This window comes from Monodelphis domestica, chromosome 2 (genome assembly GCF_027887165.1).
Source record: "Monodelphis domestica isolate mMonDom1 chromosome 2, mMonDom1.pri, whole genome shotgun sequence".
In the NCBI taxonomy this organism is placed as follows: Eukaryota; Metazoa; Chordata; class Mammalia; order Didelphimorphia; family Didelphidae; genus Monodelphis; species Monodelphis domestica.
Genome location: NC_077228.1, coordinates 432023122 through 432044071, shown reverse-complemented (window position 1 = coordinate 432044071; position 20950 = coordinate 432023122). Strand labels below are relative to the sequence as shown.

The 20950-nt window shown below is 37.1% G+C and overlaps 1 protein-coding gene across 19 annotated transcripts in view; it reads left to right on the top strand.

Annotated features, from left to right (window-relative positions):
* The window catches only part of SYNE1 (spectrin repeat containing nuclear envelope protein 1), a 569990-nt gene that overhangs the window by 542417 nt on the left and 6623 nt on the right, over positions 1–20950 (top strand). For 14 of the 19 annotated variants that reach the window (XM_016428964.2, XM_056818948.1, XM_056818954.1 and 11 more), the window contains 7 exons: positions 208–334; positions 3206–3417; positions 10265–10465; positions 13696–13824; positions 14847–15059; positions 16066–16158; positions 17743–17801. In XM_016428964.2, coding sequence (XP_016284450.1) covers positions 208–334; positions 3206–3417; positions 10265–10465; positions 13696–13824; positions 14847–15059; positions 16066–16158; positions 17743–17801 — 1034 coding nt within the window. Of the gene's footprint in view, positions 1–207; positions 335–3205; positions 3418–10264; positions 10466–13695; positions 13825–14846; positions 15060–16065; positions 16168–17742; positions 17802–20950 lie in introns of those variants that run through there. The other 5 variants (XM_056818959.1, XM_056818957.1, XM_056818956.1 and 2 more) reach the window with 2 other exon arrangements.

Below are 20950 nucleotides of genomic sequence, written 5' to 3'. Positions count from 1 at the left end.
TTATCTTTATTCAGCAGCTATTTACTGAACACCTACTAGGTACCTGGAATCCAAGAAGGTACAAGAAGAAGGTACAGATCTTGATAACCATGCTGCTTCAGTGTCTATTTTATATCAGTCCTTTCTTCTATTCTTATTTCCAGAATACTCTTTGTGAATAAGACCTGTGAGGTTTTCCATGTTTTGAGACTGTGTTTCTTTAAACAGATGAAATTGCTGGGTGAATGCAGCGGCAGTATTGATTCAGTGAGGAGACTGGGGCACAAACTGAAGGAAGAAGAGGAGAAATTATCTGGGTTCATTAACCTGAATAGCACAGAAACACAAACATCCGGTATGTAACACTGCTCTGACAAGTGAGGTTGAAATGGGACACCAGGAAGCCCTTCAGATCCTTAGAGGACAAATCTCTTCCAAGTACAGGTTCCAATATGTTCCTTGCCCTCACTTTGCACAAGGCAAGGCTATGAGCTTCTGTCCTCACTTTGATAACTTCCCAGGAGAGGATAAAAGCAGTGTGTCATTCTATCCCGTGTTCCAGTCATTCAAATATGTTATCTCCATCCTTACGCTTACCTACATTGTCCATATTTCACCGAATCTGACCCAAAAAATGCTTACTGTGTACTAGATACTGTGCTGAGCTTGGAGGTACAATTATTTTTTTAAGTCCCTATCCAGTGGAGAAGCCAATCCAGTGGAGAAGCCAATACCCAAAAGGAGGCAAGAAAGAAGTGGGATAGGGACACTAAAGGCTATCCTGGGTGGGGGCATCTTGTTCTAGGTAATTGGAACCAGGCAGAGGAGCAGGTGCAAAATGGAGTGGTTTCAAATTCAAATAGAAATGGGGGTCACTGATCCATACATACATCCCTAAGGGCTGCCTATTGATTTAGTTTTAAAATGCAGTATTATTTGTGTTTTTTTTATTTGTTGAGAGTCTAGTTTCTGCCCTCAATAAAGGAAGGTATTGGGAAGAGTTTAGAACTCTATCCTCCAGTCCTCCATACAGAAAGGAGAGAAAGCTCAGGATGTACCAATCAAGACCAGTTTAGATCAAACTGCCCCCCTCTACTTCCCTACCCAATTCCCTACTCCGAAAGATTTACTGAATATATAGTCCAGGAATTCTGTTTTCATCATGGAGAACCCTATTTACACTTCATAGTAGAACTTCTTGATTACCATGCTGTTAAATTATTTTTAGCATCTCCATAGAGATTGATGGACATAGTGTGTAGAGTGCTGGGCTTAGAATCATAGGATCATAGCCATAGATCTACAAGGGGCCTCAGAAACCATCTAACCTAAACAGATGAGAACTACATTGAAATCTTATTCTGATAAAAGCGCTATGATCTTTTGGCAGATTGTGACACCTCTTGGGTCTCAGTCTATAACTATTGATTAAATTCCTACTGTGTGCCAAGTGCCTACTGTGCACTGTAGATACAAAGAAAGATTAAAAAAAATTAGAAATCAATCCCTGTTCTAAAAGAGAGTCACGGTTTGTCCACTATAAAGATTAAAATTAATATCCAGTACTCCAAGTATTATATTTAATAATATTTATTAAATATCTATCTTGAAGTATAAGGAAGTAAGGCACTAGCAAAAACCAAGAGTCACTCCTCCCTCCTCCACCATGGAACCAGAGAGCCCACATGGGCAGAAAACAGAAACTCAAAACTCCCCCGACAGGAGATGCACAAACAGGAAAGGGCAAAGGGGATTGTGGGAAATGTAGTCTCTAGGGTTCAAGATTCTAAATCAATACATTACCAAGATGACTCTATTTAATCACTCATGCTTGTGATTTGCTAGAGGAAGGGGTTTCCATACAGAGTTCCACACACTGGTGAAATCATAGATTCTTTGTTTCTGTAATTAGTAAAAATTCAGTATAAAAAAACTAAACATAAATTCATTTGAGTGAAAAGTTTCATAAAGAAGAATTCATTCTTACCAATGAAACTGAACTATAAAGGGCAGCTAAGTAGCTCTGGGAATTGAGAGTCAGGCCTACAGACAGGAGATCCTGGGTTCAAATCTGGCATCAGATCCTTCCTGTTTGTGTAACTCTGGGAAATCTACTTAACCTCCTTTACCTAGTCCTTACCATGTTTCTGCCTTGGAACCAATATTTAGTATTAATTCTAAAATGGAAAGTGGGGGGGCAGAGAGGGAGACAGACAGACAGACATATTTAGTGGTGATATGTAGAATAAGTATTCAACAGAATGACTGGTAAAGAAGCCTTTTGTTGTCTTTCAGTCATGTCTAACCCTCAATGACCACATTTGGGATTTTCTTTGCAAAGGCGCTAGAATAGTTTTCATTTCCCTCTCTAGCTCATTTGACAAATGAGAAAACTGAGGCAAACAGGGTTATATGACTTGCCCAGGGTCACACAGTTCATAAGCTTCTGAGTCAAGATTTGAATAGGTCTTCCTAACTTCAGGCCTACTGTTCTATCCACTATGTCACTTAGATGCGCAAAGAATCCTAGGAGCATGCATTTAAATTTGGAAAGGACATCAGAGATCATTGACTCTCACCACCTCATTTTATTGATGAGGAAACTAAGGCACAAAAGAAGAAATGGAGGGAAATAAGCATTTATCAAATTTACTTTAATTAATTAAATTTTAATTTAATTTATAGTCAATTCACAATTAATAAATGTATTAATTAAATAAGCATTTATTAAGCACCTATTATATACTAGACACTGTGGCAGATGCTTTATAAATGTTATTTCAGTTGCTCCCCACAACAACCCAAAAAGGTAGATGTTATTATTATTATTCCCATTTTATAGTTGAGAAAACTGAAGCAAGTAGAGTTTAAGTGATTTGACCAGGGCCTGAGCCCAATACTTTACTCCACCAGCTACATGATTAGAAGTCTCAGAGTCCAATGACCTCTTGTTTCATCGATGAGGAAACTGAAGTACAAAGCTGAAATGAATTGCTCTGAGCAGTACAATTAATGAGTATCAGAAGAGGAATTCAAATCCAAGCTTTCCTGACTGCAATTCCAAAGCCTTATCTAGCATGTTGCCCTGCTGCCTGTACGTCCCAGTTTCTAATTGGTTTTGCTATTCTTTTAGGTTCAAGTAGAGCAATTAGCAGGTCTTAACGTGTTTGACCAAAATGCTTACGTGCTAAGAAAGCTCACATGCTCCCAAACTGCTTTGCTCTAGGGGTGATTGATCGCTGGGAGCTAATCCAGGCTCAGGCTCTGAGCAAAGAGCTTCGAATGAAGCAACACCTCCAGCAATGGCAGCAGTTCAACTCGGACCTAAACAGCATTTGGGCTTGGCTGGGGGAGACTGAAGAGGAACTGGAACAGCTGCAGCGTCTGGATCTCAGCACTGACATTCAAACCATTGAGCTCCGGATCAAAAAGCTAAAGGTAGCTTTGAAAAAATGCCCAAACTTTGTCACTGCATTTTTTTTCCCTTAAGCCTTTGCCTTCTGTCTTGGAATCGATACTGAATATTGGTTCCAATATTCTAACAGCAGAAAAGCTGTAAGGGTTAGGCAAGTAGGGTTAACTGACTTGCCCAGGCTCACACCGCTGGGAAGTGTCTGAGGTCAAATTTGAATCCAGGATCTCTGGTCTCCAGGCCCCACTTGATTGCCATTTCTGTTCATATTCATCACTTTTCCCTTCATCCATTACATCACTGGACACTACCTTATAACTATACCTCCAAAAAGTATTGCAGCCAAGGCAACAGATATATAGCATGACCTTTCTTGACCATGTTTTCCCCCCTATTGACACATATTATAGTATTTTGTCTTCTTGAATGTTTTTATCTTAACTTCCAGCTAACATGGATTCTTTTTACTCCAACAGAAGCAATATATTTTTAAACAAAAATTCACTTCCCCGAGGCGTTTTAGGGGCTCCCCAATACACATTACATTGTAATTTAAAAAAAAAGATTCACTAGTACCCCAAACCTACTTATAACAATGATATTTATCAGAACAAGCTAAAGTCTACCCAGTATATTTCATATAGGCTCCATATCCAAGGTTCTCACTCTGCTCTCCTACTGAGAGGAAGAAAGAATATTCCCTCATCAGTTCTTCAAAACTGAGAATATTCATTATCATTCATCATAGTACAATTGCTCTTAGCACCATTATCCTTTAGATTATCATAGGCATTGTGATGATGATTTACCCAGCCAGGTTTTGCTCATTTAGAATCATTTCATACAAGTTTAAAGGTAGCTCTCTTTCAAAGTGGCAGTCAGCCAACTAGACATCCATGAAACGTGAAATTCACATTCAGAAGGAACTGCTAATATAGTTTTGTAGGTTCAAAAAAAAGTCTATTAAAGCCAGAAATAAACTTTGAGAACATGTTGTCCAACTGCATCATTTTACAGATGAGAATGCTTAGGCATAAAAAAGTGACTTCACATAGCTACCAAGTAGAAGTGATTGAACTCAAACCCAGGTCATAGAATAAATGAATTATCAGTGACTCTAGCTGAGGATTTCTACCTCTGAAGTCCATTGTTCTTCCTGCTCTACCATAGTAGAAAGAATGCAGGTTTGGGCCTCAAAACTCTCCCTTGTGAATATATTTACTACCTTAGCAGCTAGGTGCTGCAATGGATAGAGTGCCAAGCCTAGAGTTAAGTAGATCCAAGTTCAAATTTCACTTTAGACACATTAACTATGTGAGCCTAGGCAAATCACAACCTCTGTTTGCTTCAGTTTTCTGATCTGTAAAATAGGGATAATGATAGCACCTATCTGTCAGAGTCATCAGGAGGATCAAGTGAGATAATAATTATAAAGCTCTGGGCTAAATGCCTGACAAATAGTAAGTAATATATAAATTTTTTTAATAATGATAATAATTTGTGACCTTGGCCAATTATTATTATCATCACTATTTATTATAGATTATTATATGTCATTATTATTACTCTGTGATCTTAGGTAAATCATTGGCCTCAACTTTCTCATGTACACAATGAGGAAATTACATATAGTAATTTCAAAGGATGGTTTCCACTTTAAATCTGTGATCAGTGTCTTGTGATTATTACTTCCCCAAAATAGACTTTTTACTTAATGATTTTTGAAGATTAATGATGATAATTACTGATTAATGATAAAGAGGTAAAACTGTGAATCAAATAAAGAAACTGGGACTTAGTGATTGGTTTGGTGACTTCGTCCTAGTCATATAATAGCAAATGTCTTGATAATAGCTTTTTTTTAAGACTGGGTAAAAAAATTGCAGTGATCAGAAGCAGTAATGTGAAGATGGATGTGAAAACAGTCTGTCAAAACAGGCAGGAGCTAGTCCTGGAAGGGTTTTAAATGCCAAATAGCTGAGTTTGTGTCTTATCCTAGAGGCAGTAAGGAACCACTGAATTTTATGGAGTAAGGGAGTGGCACACTAACTCTTGCAATTCAGAAATACATGTGTGGATACTAGACTGGGGAGAGGAAAACACAAGAGGCAGAGACACCAATTAGGGAACTTTTATAATTGCCTAAGTGAGAGGTAATGAGTGCCTAATTTTATAGAGGAAACAGAAGCCAAGAAAAGTTAAATGTTCTGTGTAAAACCACAATTGTCATAAATGGTGAAGAAAAGACCAAAACCAAGGAGTCCTGACTCCAAATTCTATTATCTTTCAACTATGCCAGTAGTGGCCATGGGAATGACAGAGATGCAGAGGTGGAAGACCCTGTGGGTTGGGAGAGGAGTGACAGTAAACAAAGGAGAAGTATTAAGGATAACTCTTAGCTTACAAACTTGTGAAAGTAAAAAATTGAGAGTACCCCGCACAGAAAAAAAGGACATTGGGAGGAAGAGAAAATGCTAACTGCCACTTTAGACAAGTTGGGTTCAAAAGAACTCTGGGATATCTAGTGGAGATATCCACCCGGTAGTTGGTGCTGTGACATTGGGGTTCAGGAGAGAAATGAAGGATATATATATATATATATATATATATAAATTTGGAATTCATCTACTGTGGTGATCATAGTTAAACCCATTGAAGAGCTAGGTGGCACAGTGGATAATACTGGGCCTAGAGACAGGAAGATTTGAATTTAGATCTATCCTCAAACACCAGCTATGTGACCCTGGGCAAGTCACTTTAAACTCATTGGCTTCATTTTCTTCATCTGTAAAATGAGCTGGAGAAAGAAATGGCAAACTACTCTTGTATCTCTGTCAAGAAAATTCCATAAAAAGGATCATGTAGTCAGACACAATAAAATAACAGTAACCCTTTTCTGTTCAGAACATTAAAAGATCAGAGAGCGAGACAGAGAGACAGAGAGATGAGATGAGGATTCTTGGGGTACATCTACATTGAGTAGATAGAAATTGAATAATGATCCTGCAAATATGACTGAGAAGGAACAGACAGGATGAAATAGAACCAGGAGACAAAATACCAAGAGAAGCAATGGAGGAAAGAATATGTAGAAGGAATGATTGATATGTCATAAACTGCAGAGAAGTCAAAAAAAAAAGGAAAAAAACTGAGAAAAAATTAGGAATTAAGAAATAGTAAGTAACCTTTTAATGGTATTGGAAGCTAAATTAAAAAGAATTAAAGTAGGACTACAAGGGAAGAATTTAGAAAAAAATGAGTATAGGTAGTTTTTAGTAGGAGTTTTACTGAGATATTGAAAACAGATGTATGATAATAGCTTGATAAGGTACTGATACTTAAGTCAGGAAGAGCAAAAAAAAAAAAGAAATAAAATTACAGACCCATTTCCTTAATGAATATCCATGGAAAAATCTTAAATAAAATATTAGAAAAAAGTCTACATCACTATTTCACAAGGGACTCATGATAAAGAGTAGCATCTACCTCCGGAGGAAGAACTATTTGAGTTGGAATGCAGATCAAAGTCCATGATTTTTCCCTTTACTTTATTTGTGTTTTTAATTTGGGGGTTTTGGTCTTAAGTGAGTATCCTCTTAACAAATGTACAATATAGAAATGTTTTGTATGACAATACAGGTATAACCCAGATTAAATTACTTACCAGCTCTGGGAAGTGGGTGGAATGTAGGAAAGGAGACAATGTGGATCATGCAACTTCAGAAAACTCACATGGAAAATTCTCATTACATGTAATTAATAAAATATCTCTACACACACAAAAAAATAAATAAAATAGCTTGAAGAAATGGTAGAGACAAGTAAAGGGTTTTGTTTTGTTTTTTTAAATGAAGAAAGTGTCATGTTTGTTGACAGCAGAGAAGGATCCACTGGCTGAGGAAAAATTGAAAATTAGATTGAGAAAGGGGACAAATATATGGGCTAAATTGCCAAAGGAGACTGGAGAGTCCCAGGGACATAAGAAGAAGGGCTATCCTTGCCTAGGAGATGGGTCAACTCATCTTCAAAAGCTGGAGCTAAGGAAAGAAAAAGATGGTTAAAGTCAGTACTGTCAAACTCATATAGAGCAGGAGCCTCTAAATCACACTTAAGGGTCACTACAAAAATAGAAAACTGCATTTAAAATTATCTGTGTCCTATTGTATTTTTATTTCTTTTGTTAAATATTTCCCAATTACATTTAGTCAGTCAGACTGAGCTGCATGTGGCAGCTGAGTTTGACAACCTCTGGTGTGGGTGACTTAAAGAGAGAATGTGTTTGAAATAATTGTTGTAAGAGTTTTATAGAGAGTTAGTGTAGATGGAAGTATTCTTTTGGCTACATGATTCTTCTTAACCCACCAAAATTTCAAAACTAAGAGTGTTTCCAATAGGGATTGAAGTAGTATAATCTAGTACCTCCTGTTGATCTCTTCAACATGAATTCTTAAGAATCTGAATTATCTAATGCCTTATTTTTTTCTAAGTAAATTATTTCAGCTAATATCTGGAAAAAAGAAGACAGTGTTGCTATCTATATAACAGATCCTTTAGAAATTACACAAAAATTAGTATGATGCTTCAGACCTCAAAGAAATCAGGCCAGAACTAATGAGTATCACTTAGTGAGTTTGATGCATGATCCCTTTGGCTTCTCCTTACACAATTCTTAAAATAATAGAATATTGAAAAATGCAAATGCCACATTTTTTAAATCTTCAAATAGCCAGAAAAAGTTTTGTTCCAGGGTTACATTGTTATTTGTTTTCCAACACACTGAAATGATTAAAAGATAAAATAATTAATTTGGCTAACCTCTTGTGTTGTTATATAGACATAATAATTAAACTATTGATATGAGAAACCAGAGATGAAAAGTACGTATTTATTACTGACAAAGGTAGATTTTGTCCATTACACCATTTCTCACTCTTACTCTTCTCCATCTTTCCCTCTCCTTATATTCCTTTTCCCTTCCATCTCTTCTCTGTCTTCTATTTTTCTTTTCTTTTCCTTTCTCCTCCTTCTCTTGCCCTTTTCTACCTCTCAATACAAACTGGCAACTTTTCTGCAATTTACAGTCTTAGAGAGTCACCTGGAGCATTAATTGGTGTGAGGTTGTAAATGGCTCTAAAGGTTTAAAAAAAGTTTATGTTTCATCATAGGGGCAGCAAGTAGCAACAGAATGCTTTTGAACATAAGAGTGATCTGATTAGACCAATACTTTATATGTGTGAATTTGGCACCTTTGTGAAGCATGGTTTGGAAAAGGGAGAGGCTGACTGAAGTATGGCCACTTAGTTGAGTATTTCAATAATTCAGGCAAGAGGTGGTTAAGGCCTAAACAAGTATCACTGGGGTATACGAAAGAGAAGGGTGTGAGAGATGGTGTGGAGTTAGAAATGATGAAACTTAGCAACTGATATGGGCAATGAAAGAGAGTAAAGAGTCCAGGATTATTTCTAGATTGCAAAACTGGAGAACTGGAAGAATGGTGATGGTCTCAAGGAAAATAGGAAAGTGTTAAATTTATTTGTGGTTGGACTGAATATTTTTAATTTGGTTGTTGCCAGAGATTTAATTTCTAAATCCCAAAATGAATTACTCAAGTAAATGGAATTACTGGTAGTTTATTTACAATAGGGGGAAGATACTAGGAATGAAAAAGAGAGAGAAAACTCCAGCTTCCTCTGAGCCAGGTAGAAATTCTAAGACCCTAATCAGGGAAAGGAGTCGCAAGATGATGGGCCTTTCTCAGAGGGTCACACCTCCAAAAAGGACAAGGAAACTAAGTCAGTCTTTATATTCACCACAGTGACCATCTAAATAGAAAAAACAGTCTGCGTCTCATGCATGAGTTCCTCCAGGGGTCCAGTTCCACAGCCAAGTGTCTTCACTCCAAGTCTGTGTGTCTGTCTTCTATTCTCTTCTCTGAGTGACTCTTCTTCACTCCAAGCTTGAGAGACTGATCTTCCAGTCCAACTCAGAGTCAGAGGATCTTCGATCAAGCTCTTGTGTGCCTCTGTTTCCTCTATTTAAGGATCTTTTTCTCTTGTGTCATCTTCCCTAAATTGTAAATCTACCAATCACAGCAGAAGCCCTCTCCAGGACTTCCCACTCTTTAGTTCACATCTTTTTTGGTTATATTATACCTTTTTTGGTTATATCACACGTGTTGTAGTTAGTTTGCACCTTTAGTAGTTAGTTCACATCTTTAGTAGTTAGTCACTTTTTTGTAGATAAAAAAGGTGAAAATCTACTTCAAATACTTAGTTAACACTTTTGGGGATTAAAATCTAAAAATAGACTGGGGATCACCATTTAATCTTCACAATAAAGGAAGAGCTAAGTATCTTCATTGTTACAATCAGGAGGCAGCCAAATCCAATCTTCACAAAAGGTAGTAGAGTATGTATAGCTTTAGGGAGAAAGATAATGAATTTTATATTTGGACACATTGAATTTGAGATACCTGTGGGCTTATGTGGGACTTGAGAAAGAAATAGACTTAGAAATCATCTCTTTACACTTGAGAGTTGAACCTGTAGCAGCTGGGGGGAAAAAAAAAAACCACTTAATTGGGGGAAGCTAGGTGGCTCAGTGGATTGAGAGTCAGGCCCAGAGATGGAAGGTCCTGGGTTCAAATCTGAATTCAGATACTTCCTATCTCTGTGACCCTGGGCAAGTCACTTAACCCCCATTCCCTAGCCCTTACCACTCTTCTACCTTGGAACCAATACAGAGTATTTATTCTAAGATGGAAGGTAAGGATAAAAAAAAAAGAAAACTGAGAAGAGGTTCCAGTAACCTTGGCCTTGTGCATTTCATTATTCAAGTATTCATTTTTAATTTTGTCTTGGTTCATTTTTATAGGAGCTTCAGAAAGCAGTTGATCATCGCAAAGCTATTATCCTTTCCATAAATTTGTGTAGCTCCGAATTCACACAATCTGATAGTGAGGAGAGCAAGGAACTACAAGACCGGCTGGCCCAAATGAATATGCGCTGGGACCGAGTTTGTACTTTACTAGAAGACTGGCGTAGCTTATTACAGGATGCCTTAATGCAATGTCAGGTTTGTATCAGGCTTCTTTCTAGTCTCTGAAGTTAGCAGGGCTTTTGAGTGGGGGACATTTAGCAAAAAAGTTCTTCTCTCTTCACCAATTGCTTTAAAAGCTGAGTATTTTCATGAGCTTCCTAACTTTCTGTGTTCCACCAGTACAAAATACTTACAAAATGTTGCTTAAGAAAATAGTCCCTAAATTAAATGTACGTGTCAGGTTTTTTAAGTTTTTAAGATTGCAACTTATCTCTAAAAACCAGGATAGATATTATTACTTTTGTGGCATAATCCTTCCCCTGAATAGAATATTTTTAAGGTATAAGCCTAATCAGAGATTGCAGATGTCCAGACCTTATCCTGTTTTTGTTCTATTATTCAAAGGTCCATTTTTCTTTTATATTCACATAAAAGTATCATGTCTTAAAACTTGTGAAATCCCATATGATTTGAGGGCACAAATGAATGCACAGATGCAACACTTACATATTTCAATGCTTAGAAATATTTGTGGGCTCATCACTGTGGATCCTCCTTCCATGTTCTATTTCACAGTCTCTGCATACCTTTAATAGATGCTTTAATGAGATATTTTAGCCTCAAGATTCATCATCAGATGGCCAAATTTTGCATGATGGATCTTTCCACATTAGCTAAGCCACTCCTTAAATGAAAACTGTGGATGGGTCTGTATTGTTAAATCAGACTTGCTTAGTAAAACTTGTTTTGGCTTGTAATTATTAACTATATCAATAGTATCCAACGTTTACATGGCGCTTTAAGATTACAATCTCATTTGATACTTACATGCCTGTGAAGTAGATACTTTTTTAATCCCTTATTTTATAGATGAGGAAACTGGGGCAGTAAGAGATGGATATAGCTAAGTATCTGAGGCAGAATTTGAACTGAGCTCTTCCCAACTTCAAGTACAGAAGTATTAGCTCCAATCAGTAAAGCCTTCCAGAAAGCACAATCACCTCTTTGACATGACTTAGTATATTTCTAGCCCTTTGTTTCTAATATGGCTGAAGAACTGCCAGTGTTTCTATGGGATGTTGAAAGGCCAATTTCAGAGTTTTAAATATTCTAAAGAAATAAATTTCCTCTTTCATTCAACAAATACTAGTAGAACACTCTTTAAATGCATGGCAGTGTGCTAAATGCTATGAGGGACTCAAGGAAAGTCAAAGCTATGTCCCTATCCCCTAAACTTGGTTTAGTTTATGTGCTAACTTTATATAGATATATTATTTAAATAATAAAGTAATATTGCACATGAATAAATAAGTGTTGCAATTATTAAGTCTGAATAATAATAGCAAAAACAATAGCTAATACTTATATAGTCCCTACAATTTGCCAGACACTTTGCTAAGCTCTTTACCAATATTTTTCTCATTTGATCCTCATAACAACCTTGGGAGTTAGCTGTTATTTTTATTCTCATTTTACAGATGAGGAAACTAAGGCAAACAGGTTAAGTAACTTGCCCAGGGTCACAGAGCTAGGAAGTATCTGCGGCCAGATATAAAACTAGGACCTTCTATTTCCAGGCCTGGCATTCTCTGCCCACTATTTTACTTAGAAGCATGTGGAATGACATTTCAGTTTAGTTAGATGTTATTAAATAATACTATATATACAAAGCACTGAGCTAGACTCTGAGGATAACAAAAAATGAAAAAGAATATAGTCCCTATTACTCAAATTTCTATATATCCCCAAATAAGTCTAATAGAGGGTAGAATTTTAAGGGGAGAAAGGAGAAAGTTAAACAAGGCATGTTGGGGTTAAGGGAAGGATCAAAGAACTCTCAAATAGGTGGCTGAGTGGATAGAATACCTGGCCTAGAGGTGGGAGGTTCTGTGTTCAAATTTGTTCTCAGATATTTGGCAAGTCTATCTCCTAATTCTTTCGCTTTGGAATCAATATTTAATATCAATTCTTAGACAGAATGAAAGTGTTTTTTAAAACAAATAAATGCATGGAAACAAAAATAGGGTTTTTTTAAGTCTTACCTTTTTTCTTAGTGTCAATTTTTAAAATTTTAATGATATGGTTTTTTTCCAGATTGCATGTCAATACAATTTTTAAAATACTTGCTTTCTGACTTAGCATCATTTCTAAGGCAAAGGAGCAGCAAGGGCTATGCAATGGGGGTTAAATGACTTACCTGAAGCATGATAGTTTATAAAATTGCCTTAATAGAATGGTACTATTAAAAGATGACAACAATTAAAGAAATGTATTGAGTACTTTAATATTTACAAAGTGCCTTCAAATTATTTTGATGAGAGATTGCTTTGTATCTCTGTGCTGTCATTTGTTTTTTTATTTGTTTTTGTTGGGATTCTCTGTAAGGTTCACAATAATCCTTTAAGGTAGCTCTAATAAGAATTATCATCACCTTGTATATATTACACAACCAGATGGAGTTAGAAAGAAGTATTTTTAGCCTGGTCTTCCTGACTCCAAGTTCAACACTTGCAAATAAGCCAAGCTGCTTCTTGGGATAAGTAATTTAGCTCAGCAAGGGCAATGGGATTTTTGTGTATGTGTGTTTGTGTGTACAAGTTTATGTGCATATATATGTGTGTGTGTGTGTGTGTGTGTGTGTGTGTGTGTGTGTATTTGTGTGGGTGTGTGGGTGGGTGGGTGTGGGTGTGGGTGCAAGAGAAATTGTGGACTAGAATTAAAAGAACCTGATGCCTGATTAGAGAGCACCTAGATGGCCCATTGTATAGAATGGTAGTCTGGAGTCATGAAAATGCATCTGCCTGAGCTCAAATTTGGCATCAGACACTAGCTCTGTGACCCTGGTCAATTAATTTAACCCTGTTTTCCTTACTTTCCTCATCTGTAAAATGAGCTAAAGAAGAAAATGGCAAACTACTCCAATATTTATTGAGAAGAAAACCCCAAATAGCATCACAAAGAGTTAGACATGACTGAATGATTGGACAAAATAAGTTGGATACATGAGAAGACATAGGAACCCTTTCAAATCAGTTCATGCATTAGAACAACAATTATAGCCTTGTGTCCAGAAAGAATGGTATGCTCCCCATTAAAATGAAGATGCTAAGAGAAGGTAGCCCTTTAAGTACCAGGTGCATCAATTATAGAAGAGAAATGTGCCCCAAATCCCTGTGTAGATGTGGGTACATGAGCAGGTAGACCTAAAGGAATCATAGTACTATTGCTCATTGAGGTCATTATAGATTCTCTCATTCTTTTTATAGGATTTCCATGAAATGAGTCATGGATTGCTTCTGTGGTTGGAGAACATTGATAGGAGAAAAAATGAAATTGTTCCTATTAATCCAAACCTTGACTCAGAAATACTTCAGGACCAACACAAGCTGCTTATGGTAAGATGTTTGACTCTGGTCTCTGGGGAGATTTAGGAAGGCTTCTTCCTTTCACTGGAAGGAGAGATAATACAGAATCCAATATTCCACCATTTGTACTTTGGTCTCTGAGTTCACTCCCCTATTAGTGCCAACCTTTCCCTAGTTTTTGCAGCTAAATATATCCACAGAGAATGTCACTTCCTATAACTGGAATGGAGTTTCAGAGTTCTTGATTCAATTTGTAAAATGTCTGTGACAGTTCTTTCTCTTATTTATGTGGGGAGAGGGGTAGGGAGTAGTGGATCGTGATGCCAATAAATTTTTATGTTCCATTAGGAGAAAATGCTTTTGTATTAGCAACTTTCTGTATCTCTGAAAAGGTTACTCGTTTACAACCCATTAACTTTACCTAAGGACTTAGTAACTATCAATTGGATGCTAATAGAGATTTTCAAAACTACATAGTTTTACCTCGGCATTTTTCCATGCATTATTGGTGATAATGATCACCTCTAGAGTTTAGACAGATCCAAGCAAGAAACACACGCCTACCAGACTTCACTAAGAACAGCCTCACTCTTTCAGACACCATTAGTCATTAAGTGGTGAATGCTGAATCTTCTACTCCATCTTAAAAATGTTTGACTATACATCAAGAATACAAATTTGGCCTGAATAATTCCTATATTCTCAGCTTAACATATTTTAAAAATAAACTTATAATAAAAAATACCATGCTTCTACATAATGCTTTTCCTTATAAATTTTTTCCCTGCATTCATTGATACATATGGTGAATTTTTTCTAAGGTCATATAGCAAGTTGTGATGGGCAAAATGACCATTTAGTTCTCTTTACTCCTTTTGAAGCAGTACACTTACTACTATTCCACCATATTGCCCCCTTTATTTGCATCTTTGACATTCCATTGCATGGGCAAAAAACTGACCTAGATTAAAGGATAATGTTTCCAAGTTTTAGGAAACTCTATATCTGTTCAAAATACATAGCAGAAAAATGATATTTTACTATGTAAATAGCAAATCAGACGAGAGTTGCTGGAGTCTCAACTAAAAGTGGCATCACTGCAAGACATGTCCTGCCAACTCTTAGTTAATGCTGAAGGAAAAGACTGCTTGGAAGCCAAAGAAAAAGTCCATGTCATTGGAAATCGACTTAAACTTCTCTTGAAAGAGGTTAGTCGTCATATCAAGGACCTTGAGAAGATCTTAGATATATCAAGCAGCCAACTGGTAAGTCTCTGATTTATCAATATGCAAACAACTTATTTTTCTCTCAGTTTTTTGTATAGTTTGTATCTAGAAGACATAATCTCCATTAAACTGAAATTTTTTTAAATCCAGCTATCACAAAAATATTTATCAGAATGGAAACAGACTGATATAATAGATATAGTGATTTGTTAGATCCAAAAGAAATACTTTTTTATTCACTAAGGAGCCTAGCTATATTGTGTTTATAAGCACCACTAACACAGAGAGTTCATCTTTGAACCAGACCTCTGTTTTTCTCTTTATGAAAGAATCAATTAATTATAGCATGCAAAGTACTTGACACCTTTATGTAGCAAAGTATTTGACTCCCTAAGAAAATCAATTTCTTGGGGAGAGAGAAAGAGAGAGAGAGAGAGAGAGAGAGAGAGAGAGAGAGAGAGAGAGAGAGAGAGAGAGAGAGAGAGAGAGAGAGAGAGAGAGAGAGAGAGAGAGAGAGAAGGGAGGGAGGTGTATTGCTAAAAGATTCATTTATGAATTTCTATCAAGAACTTAGAATATCTCTTACTTTTTTATAAGCATATTAATCTATTCCCAATAATAGCAATGCCAGAAATAACATAACATCTTTGACACCACAAATGGACTATATACTAGGTGATTTTTTTTTTTGTCACAAAGCTTGGATGAGTAAGAAGATTCCCTCAGAGACTAAGCCACTGCCTAGCTATCAGGCTGTCATCTTTCATAAGCTACATTTATTGTTTTAAAACATTAAGATCACTAAGGAAACTCCAGTAGGATTGAAAAATTTTAAGATAATAAATTTTGTCCCATAAAATATTGAAGAGAAATATACTATTTTCAGAACCCATTTCAGATTCCAGTTCTAAGGACCTCACTTTTTAGAAGCTGAAGTTCATTAAAATGTACTAAGAATCTGAGATTCCCACACCCTAACTGCTGAGCTATGGTGATAATGAGAACATCCTAAGATTTATCTAATCAAATTCAATCTTACATATAGGATTTATCCTCATGGTCTTCTGCTGATGAACTGGACACCTCAGGATCTGTGAGTCCCGTGTCAGGAAGAAGCACCCCAAACAGACAAAAATCGGTAAATTGATACTGGCTATCTTCTATCAGCTCTAGGGACAAAACACTAGGAACTAACGGTATATGCAACCAACAAGAGGGTTCACTGTTTTTTTTGAGGGAAAAGCAAAAGTTGTCACTCCCTTCCCCCACAGGAGGTTTTCTATAGTTTACTATTGCTCCCCAATCTTGCTGCATTTCTACCCTGCATGAAATCAGTAATGAAAGATAGTATCTTTATTTTTAATTTAAAAAAAAATCAGGGCTCAAAGTGTGGCTGGTATGCAGGCTCAATTGACCAGTTCTAGCAAGGTCTTTGTTGTCCTTTTGGCAGCCCTTTTGTTTGTCTCCTCCCTAACCCTTTACCATTTTTTTTTTCAGTTAAAAGATCAGGCTGCCACCTAAAAAAGGCTCATCAAAACCTTTTTGTAAAGTCTTAAGAAGGCTTTTGAATGATGAGCCTAATGATTTTATTAAGCTATTTATAAATCTGCCTTATGCACTTTTAAAAATCTTAAGTGACCAGGCAAGCAGTTCTCCAAGGTTGTTCCTGGGTTGTGGTCCAGAAGACTGTAGTGAATGAATGGTGGCTAACTGTCCAAAGAATCACACTGCAAGTGATCCTGATTTGACCATGGGCACCACTGGAACAAATGAAAACAAACAAAGCTAACTCTGTCCCTGCTGCCCTCTATACCTTGATCTTTGTATGTAACGAGATTTTTTTTGTCCTGCTTTACAGTTCCATTGGTTCTTATTATTATCCCATTCTTCTTAGTTCTTAGAATACTATTAATTTCATTTGCATTTTTATAAGCATCTAAGTTCTGTCCTGGTGAACTTAATGATCTTTATGAAATTGATTTTTGCAACATTCACTAGTTTCCTGTAGATCCTAGTTTCAGAATGTGAAGGAACACTGGCTTTTCAGTAAATTCAACTTTAGCCTCTAGAGTGAATATTTAACTTGTTCTTTAAACAGTTTTTCTTCAGGCAACTTCATGTTATTGTTTTATTAATGTAACAAGTGAAGGAAAATAGACACCTTGACATTCCAGAAGATGGAAAATATAACTGAATGAGATGATAAAGTGAATCATGTAAAACTTAAGTGGGCAAGCACTTAGTTAAAAACATGCCAACTAGAAAGCTCTTATATTCATCTTTATCATCTGGCTACAATTTGGCTTATTTGCTTTATAACTCCATTTGTATATGTCCACTTCCACATTTTCCAGACTGTAAAAGTCCTTTGTTTACCCTGAAAGATTGTATTAATGAATACTCAAAACTAATAATGTGAGACCATCTATACTCTAAACCAAAAAAAAATGTGATTAAAAATAAAATAATATTTTACCACCAATATGGAAGTAGTTTAAGTAATAGATTTACTGTATCTTTAGTCACTACTAAAGCAATTGGACATTCATTTCATTTGTTCAACAGAAGAAAAGCCAGTTTCCTTGGTTCATGGGTATTGATCACTTCATTTGATTTGTGTTTTCTTTTGCTGCACTTTTAGTTTAATTTTCATCAGTAGCTTTGTCTTTATTTGCCTGGACTGAACATTCTTCTTTCTTTACCCCCTGTTCATTGCAAACAGCCACGGGGCAAATGTAGTCTCTCACAGCCTGGACCCTCTGTCAACAATCCACATAGCAGGTACCTTATTCTCCTGGTTTCCACACTGTTCTAGAACTGCAAGAGGATGATGGAAAATGCCCCAATTGGAATCAGCCTGCTTCAAATCTGCCCTTAGAGGAGTCAAGGAATCACTTATTTTAGTCTCACTCTTGCCCTCAAGAAGCAGATTGGCAAAAGTTTGGGTTGCTTTATGAATACCGAGATACTTGTGAATTTTATAGCACAAAACTCTTGGCACTCACATACACAAGAAAAAATTATTCCCCAACATAGGCACCATTCTGATATACTTTGCCAGATGGTGATCCTTTTTATATGTGTAACATAAAGACCATGCAGCTAACTAGAGCATAACACCATGGGATTTGTGGCAAATAATTTTTATCATCCTCTTAGTTCTAGATTTTACATTAAGACAGGTGATAGTACGATGCAATATTTTACCATTTACAGAACCCACAACTCTGAATAAAGCATACTAACACTCCCAACCCTCCCCTCACCCCCAGCTTTTGATTTTTATTTTGGACGTTTTATTCAGTTTGTGGGTTTGGGGTTTTTGAGATTCTAAAAAATGAAAAGTCAGAATTGGGGTAACTACATCTAAAAATCATTAGCACCTTATCTCCTTGGCATTGCCTTCAGCTCCTCTTCAGTCAACACATTAAGTCACTAACTGTCCTTGACACTTGGCAGAGTGCTTGCATCAGCTTTACTCTGGAAGCAAGACCAGTGTCCATTACCATGTGACCACCAGAGAGCAGACTTACAGCTGCCGCTTTTTGCTTTCCACCTTCTCTCCAGTAGTCTTATCATTTCTGCAGCTAACAGTGCTTTTGCATTCTTCCTTGTTGGCGTGACGTGTCTGTGTTCCTTCACTGATTAGTTCATGTTTCCCCTTTCCTCCAACCCCAGACAATTTTAAAAAGACAGACAGAAAGAAAGATAATGATGCCATCCCAGCCATTTCCAAATTCCAGTCCTAGGTACTTCACTGTTAGAACAGTTCAGCCCCTTAGGAGTTTATTTGGGCTACAACAGCACTCTCAATTCCCAAGGAGAGGGTTAGGAGGAAGTCTAGAAATGTAAACAATTCTTTTTTGATATTATCAATTTGCCACTTGTGACAATTGTATATGAGTTCTCAGCTGCCCTGAGGTATTGAAATTCCACAAAAGATGATACACAAATAGGAAAATACATAGAGAGATTCATATGGTTGTATACATACCTACACATATATGCCTCTATCTGGTTTGAAAACAAAAGATTTTCCTAACAAGATTGCAATGAATAAATACAATTGGCAATGTATAGTTCTGTACCTTCAGTCCTAATTGTTCATAGGCTTTGTTCACAATACCCATGATCCACCCCTCAGCCTCCCTAATAAAGATAGTGGTGCTCTACTGGCAGACAATTGTTTCCTGTGTTCCCTCTCCTCCCCCTTCGTCCATCCCACAGGAGCTCCTCTACCATTCCAAAGAAAAACGATTTATCATTGATTTCAGCGTGGAGAACATCATAGTCCTTTGGGAGGCAAGAGAGCAAGTGTGACTCAGGCAGAAGTGGGAGGGGAGGGTTACAAAGTTACAGCATAAGAGGTCTCCCACTTGATGAGAACTAGAAACTAAATTCAGGCAGACGTCCATGGAGCACAGGCAGAAATTGATTCTGTTTTACCTCGCCCCCTCCCGTCACTTTTCTTCTCAGGATTTCAGATGTCTCTATGTGCAGGGCTGAGCAGGTGCTTCAACACGCATCTTACCAGTGCTTTGCAGCTTGGGGAGCAGCCCCCCTTCTAGCTGGGGCATCTACGCGGCACCTTTCAGATCAGCTCTGTCCAGCACTGTTTATTAACACATCTCCTTAGCAGTACAACACAATGCTTGATTTGTTACTCAGACAGGCATGGAATACAAATGAGTTTCACCTGAATGGTAAACTTAATCAAATACACTAGGCAGACAGGTTGTGGTTGAAATGGATTGGGTTTTTTAACTCCTTGGCGCCACTGTTTGGGGTGCACCCACTGTGGGCAATGAATGCAGCTCCTGCTGGGAAAGGATTAACTCACAGTACACACTGTCACATTGTTCCCGAATATTTTCACATCAGAGGACTTCGTATTTGATCTTGCACTGGATCAGCAAACTCAAGAGGTTACGGTTGTTAGGGCAGACAGAAAACCCCAACAATTCAGGAATGTTGACCCCATAAGTTTAAAGTAGAAAATTTTAAACCAGGTGTGTTTTTTTAACTTTCTTCACTTTTTTCTTTAATTTGAGATATGAGGTGGCCACAGTGGCCAGTGTCTGGGATTGGTATGGAATTTTCTGTTTGAAGTCAAATATCATTTCCTTGTTTTGTCAGTTCATCACCTGTGTAATGCAGTTTAGTCTTGCATTAGCCATTATGTGTCTGCTCCATGAGCATGGTATTCTGTTGAGTCTTTTACACAGCTAGAAAATTTAACAAATCCAGGATTCATAGTGAATGTTATGCTGAATTAATTTTTGAGCATCCCCTACTCTCTCTCTCTCTTTCTCTCTCTCTCTCTCTCTCTCTCTCTCTCTCTCTCTCTCTCTCTCTCTCACACACACACACACACACACACACACACACACACACACACATACACACTCACACACAGAGCTTCCCTTTCCACTTCATATTCTAAGACCATTAAAAAACTGTATGCCTTCATAACTATGGGTACAAACATTATCCATCAATAATTGTTTTAAAACATATTATGTTGCTAGTCATGGTGGCACATCCCAGTTGGGAGAGACAGAAACCTGCTTGAACTCAGGAGTTCTGAGACATATAGGGGAGAAAGCCAATCAAGTCTGCCATCCCTTGAGAATATGGGTCCACCTGGCTGTTTGTTGAAGGGTCAGAAATAGCAAGTCAGAACTTCTGTGATTATCAGGAGTGGGATTGTGCCCATCAGTGAGCACTGCACTTTCCAGTCTTTGTAATCCAAGGAGAACTAGACTCCAAAAAATAAAAACAAACAAACAAAATATTGTGTTTCATTAATTAGAGTCAGATTTTTATGTGATGATCAGTCTCTTTCATCTAACTCTGTTCAATTTGGGGGACCAAAGTCTTGGTTAGTGCTAAAAGCCTATGACTTTAGAGATCATCTAGTTCAACCCTCT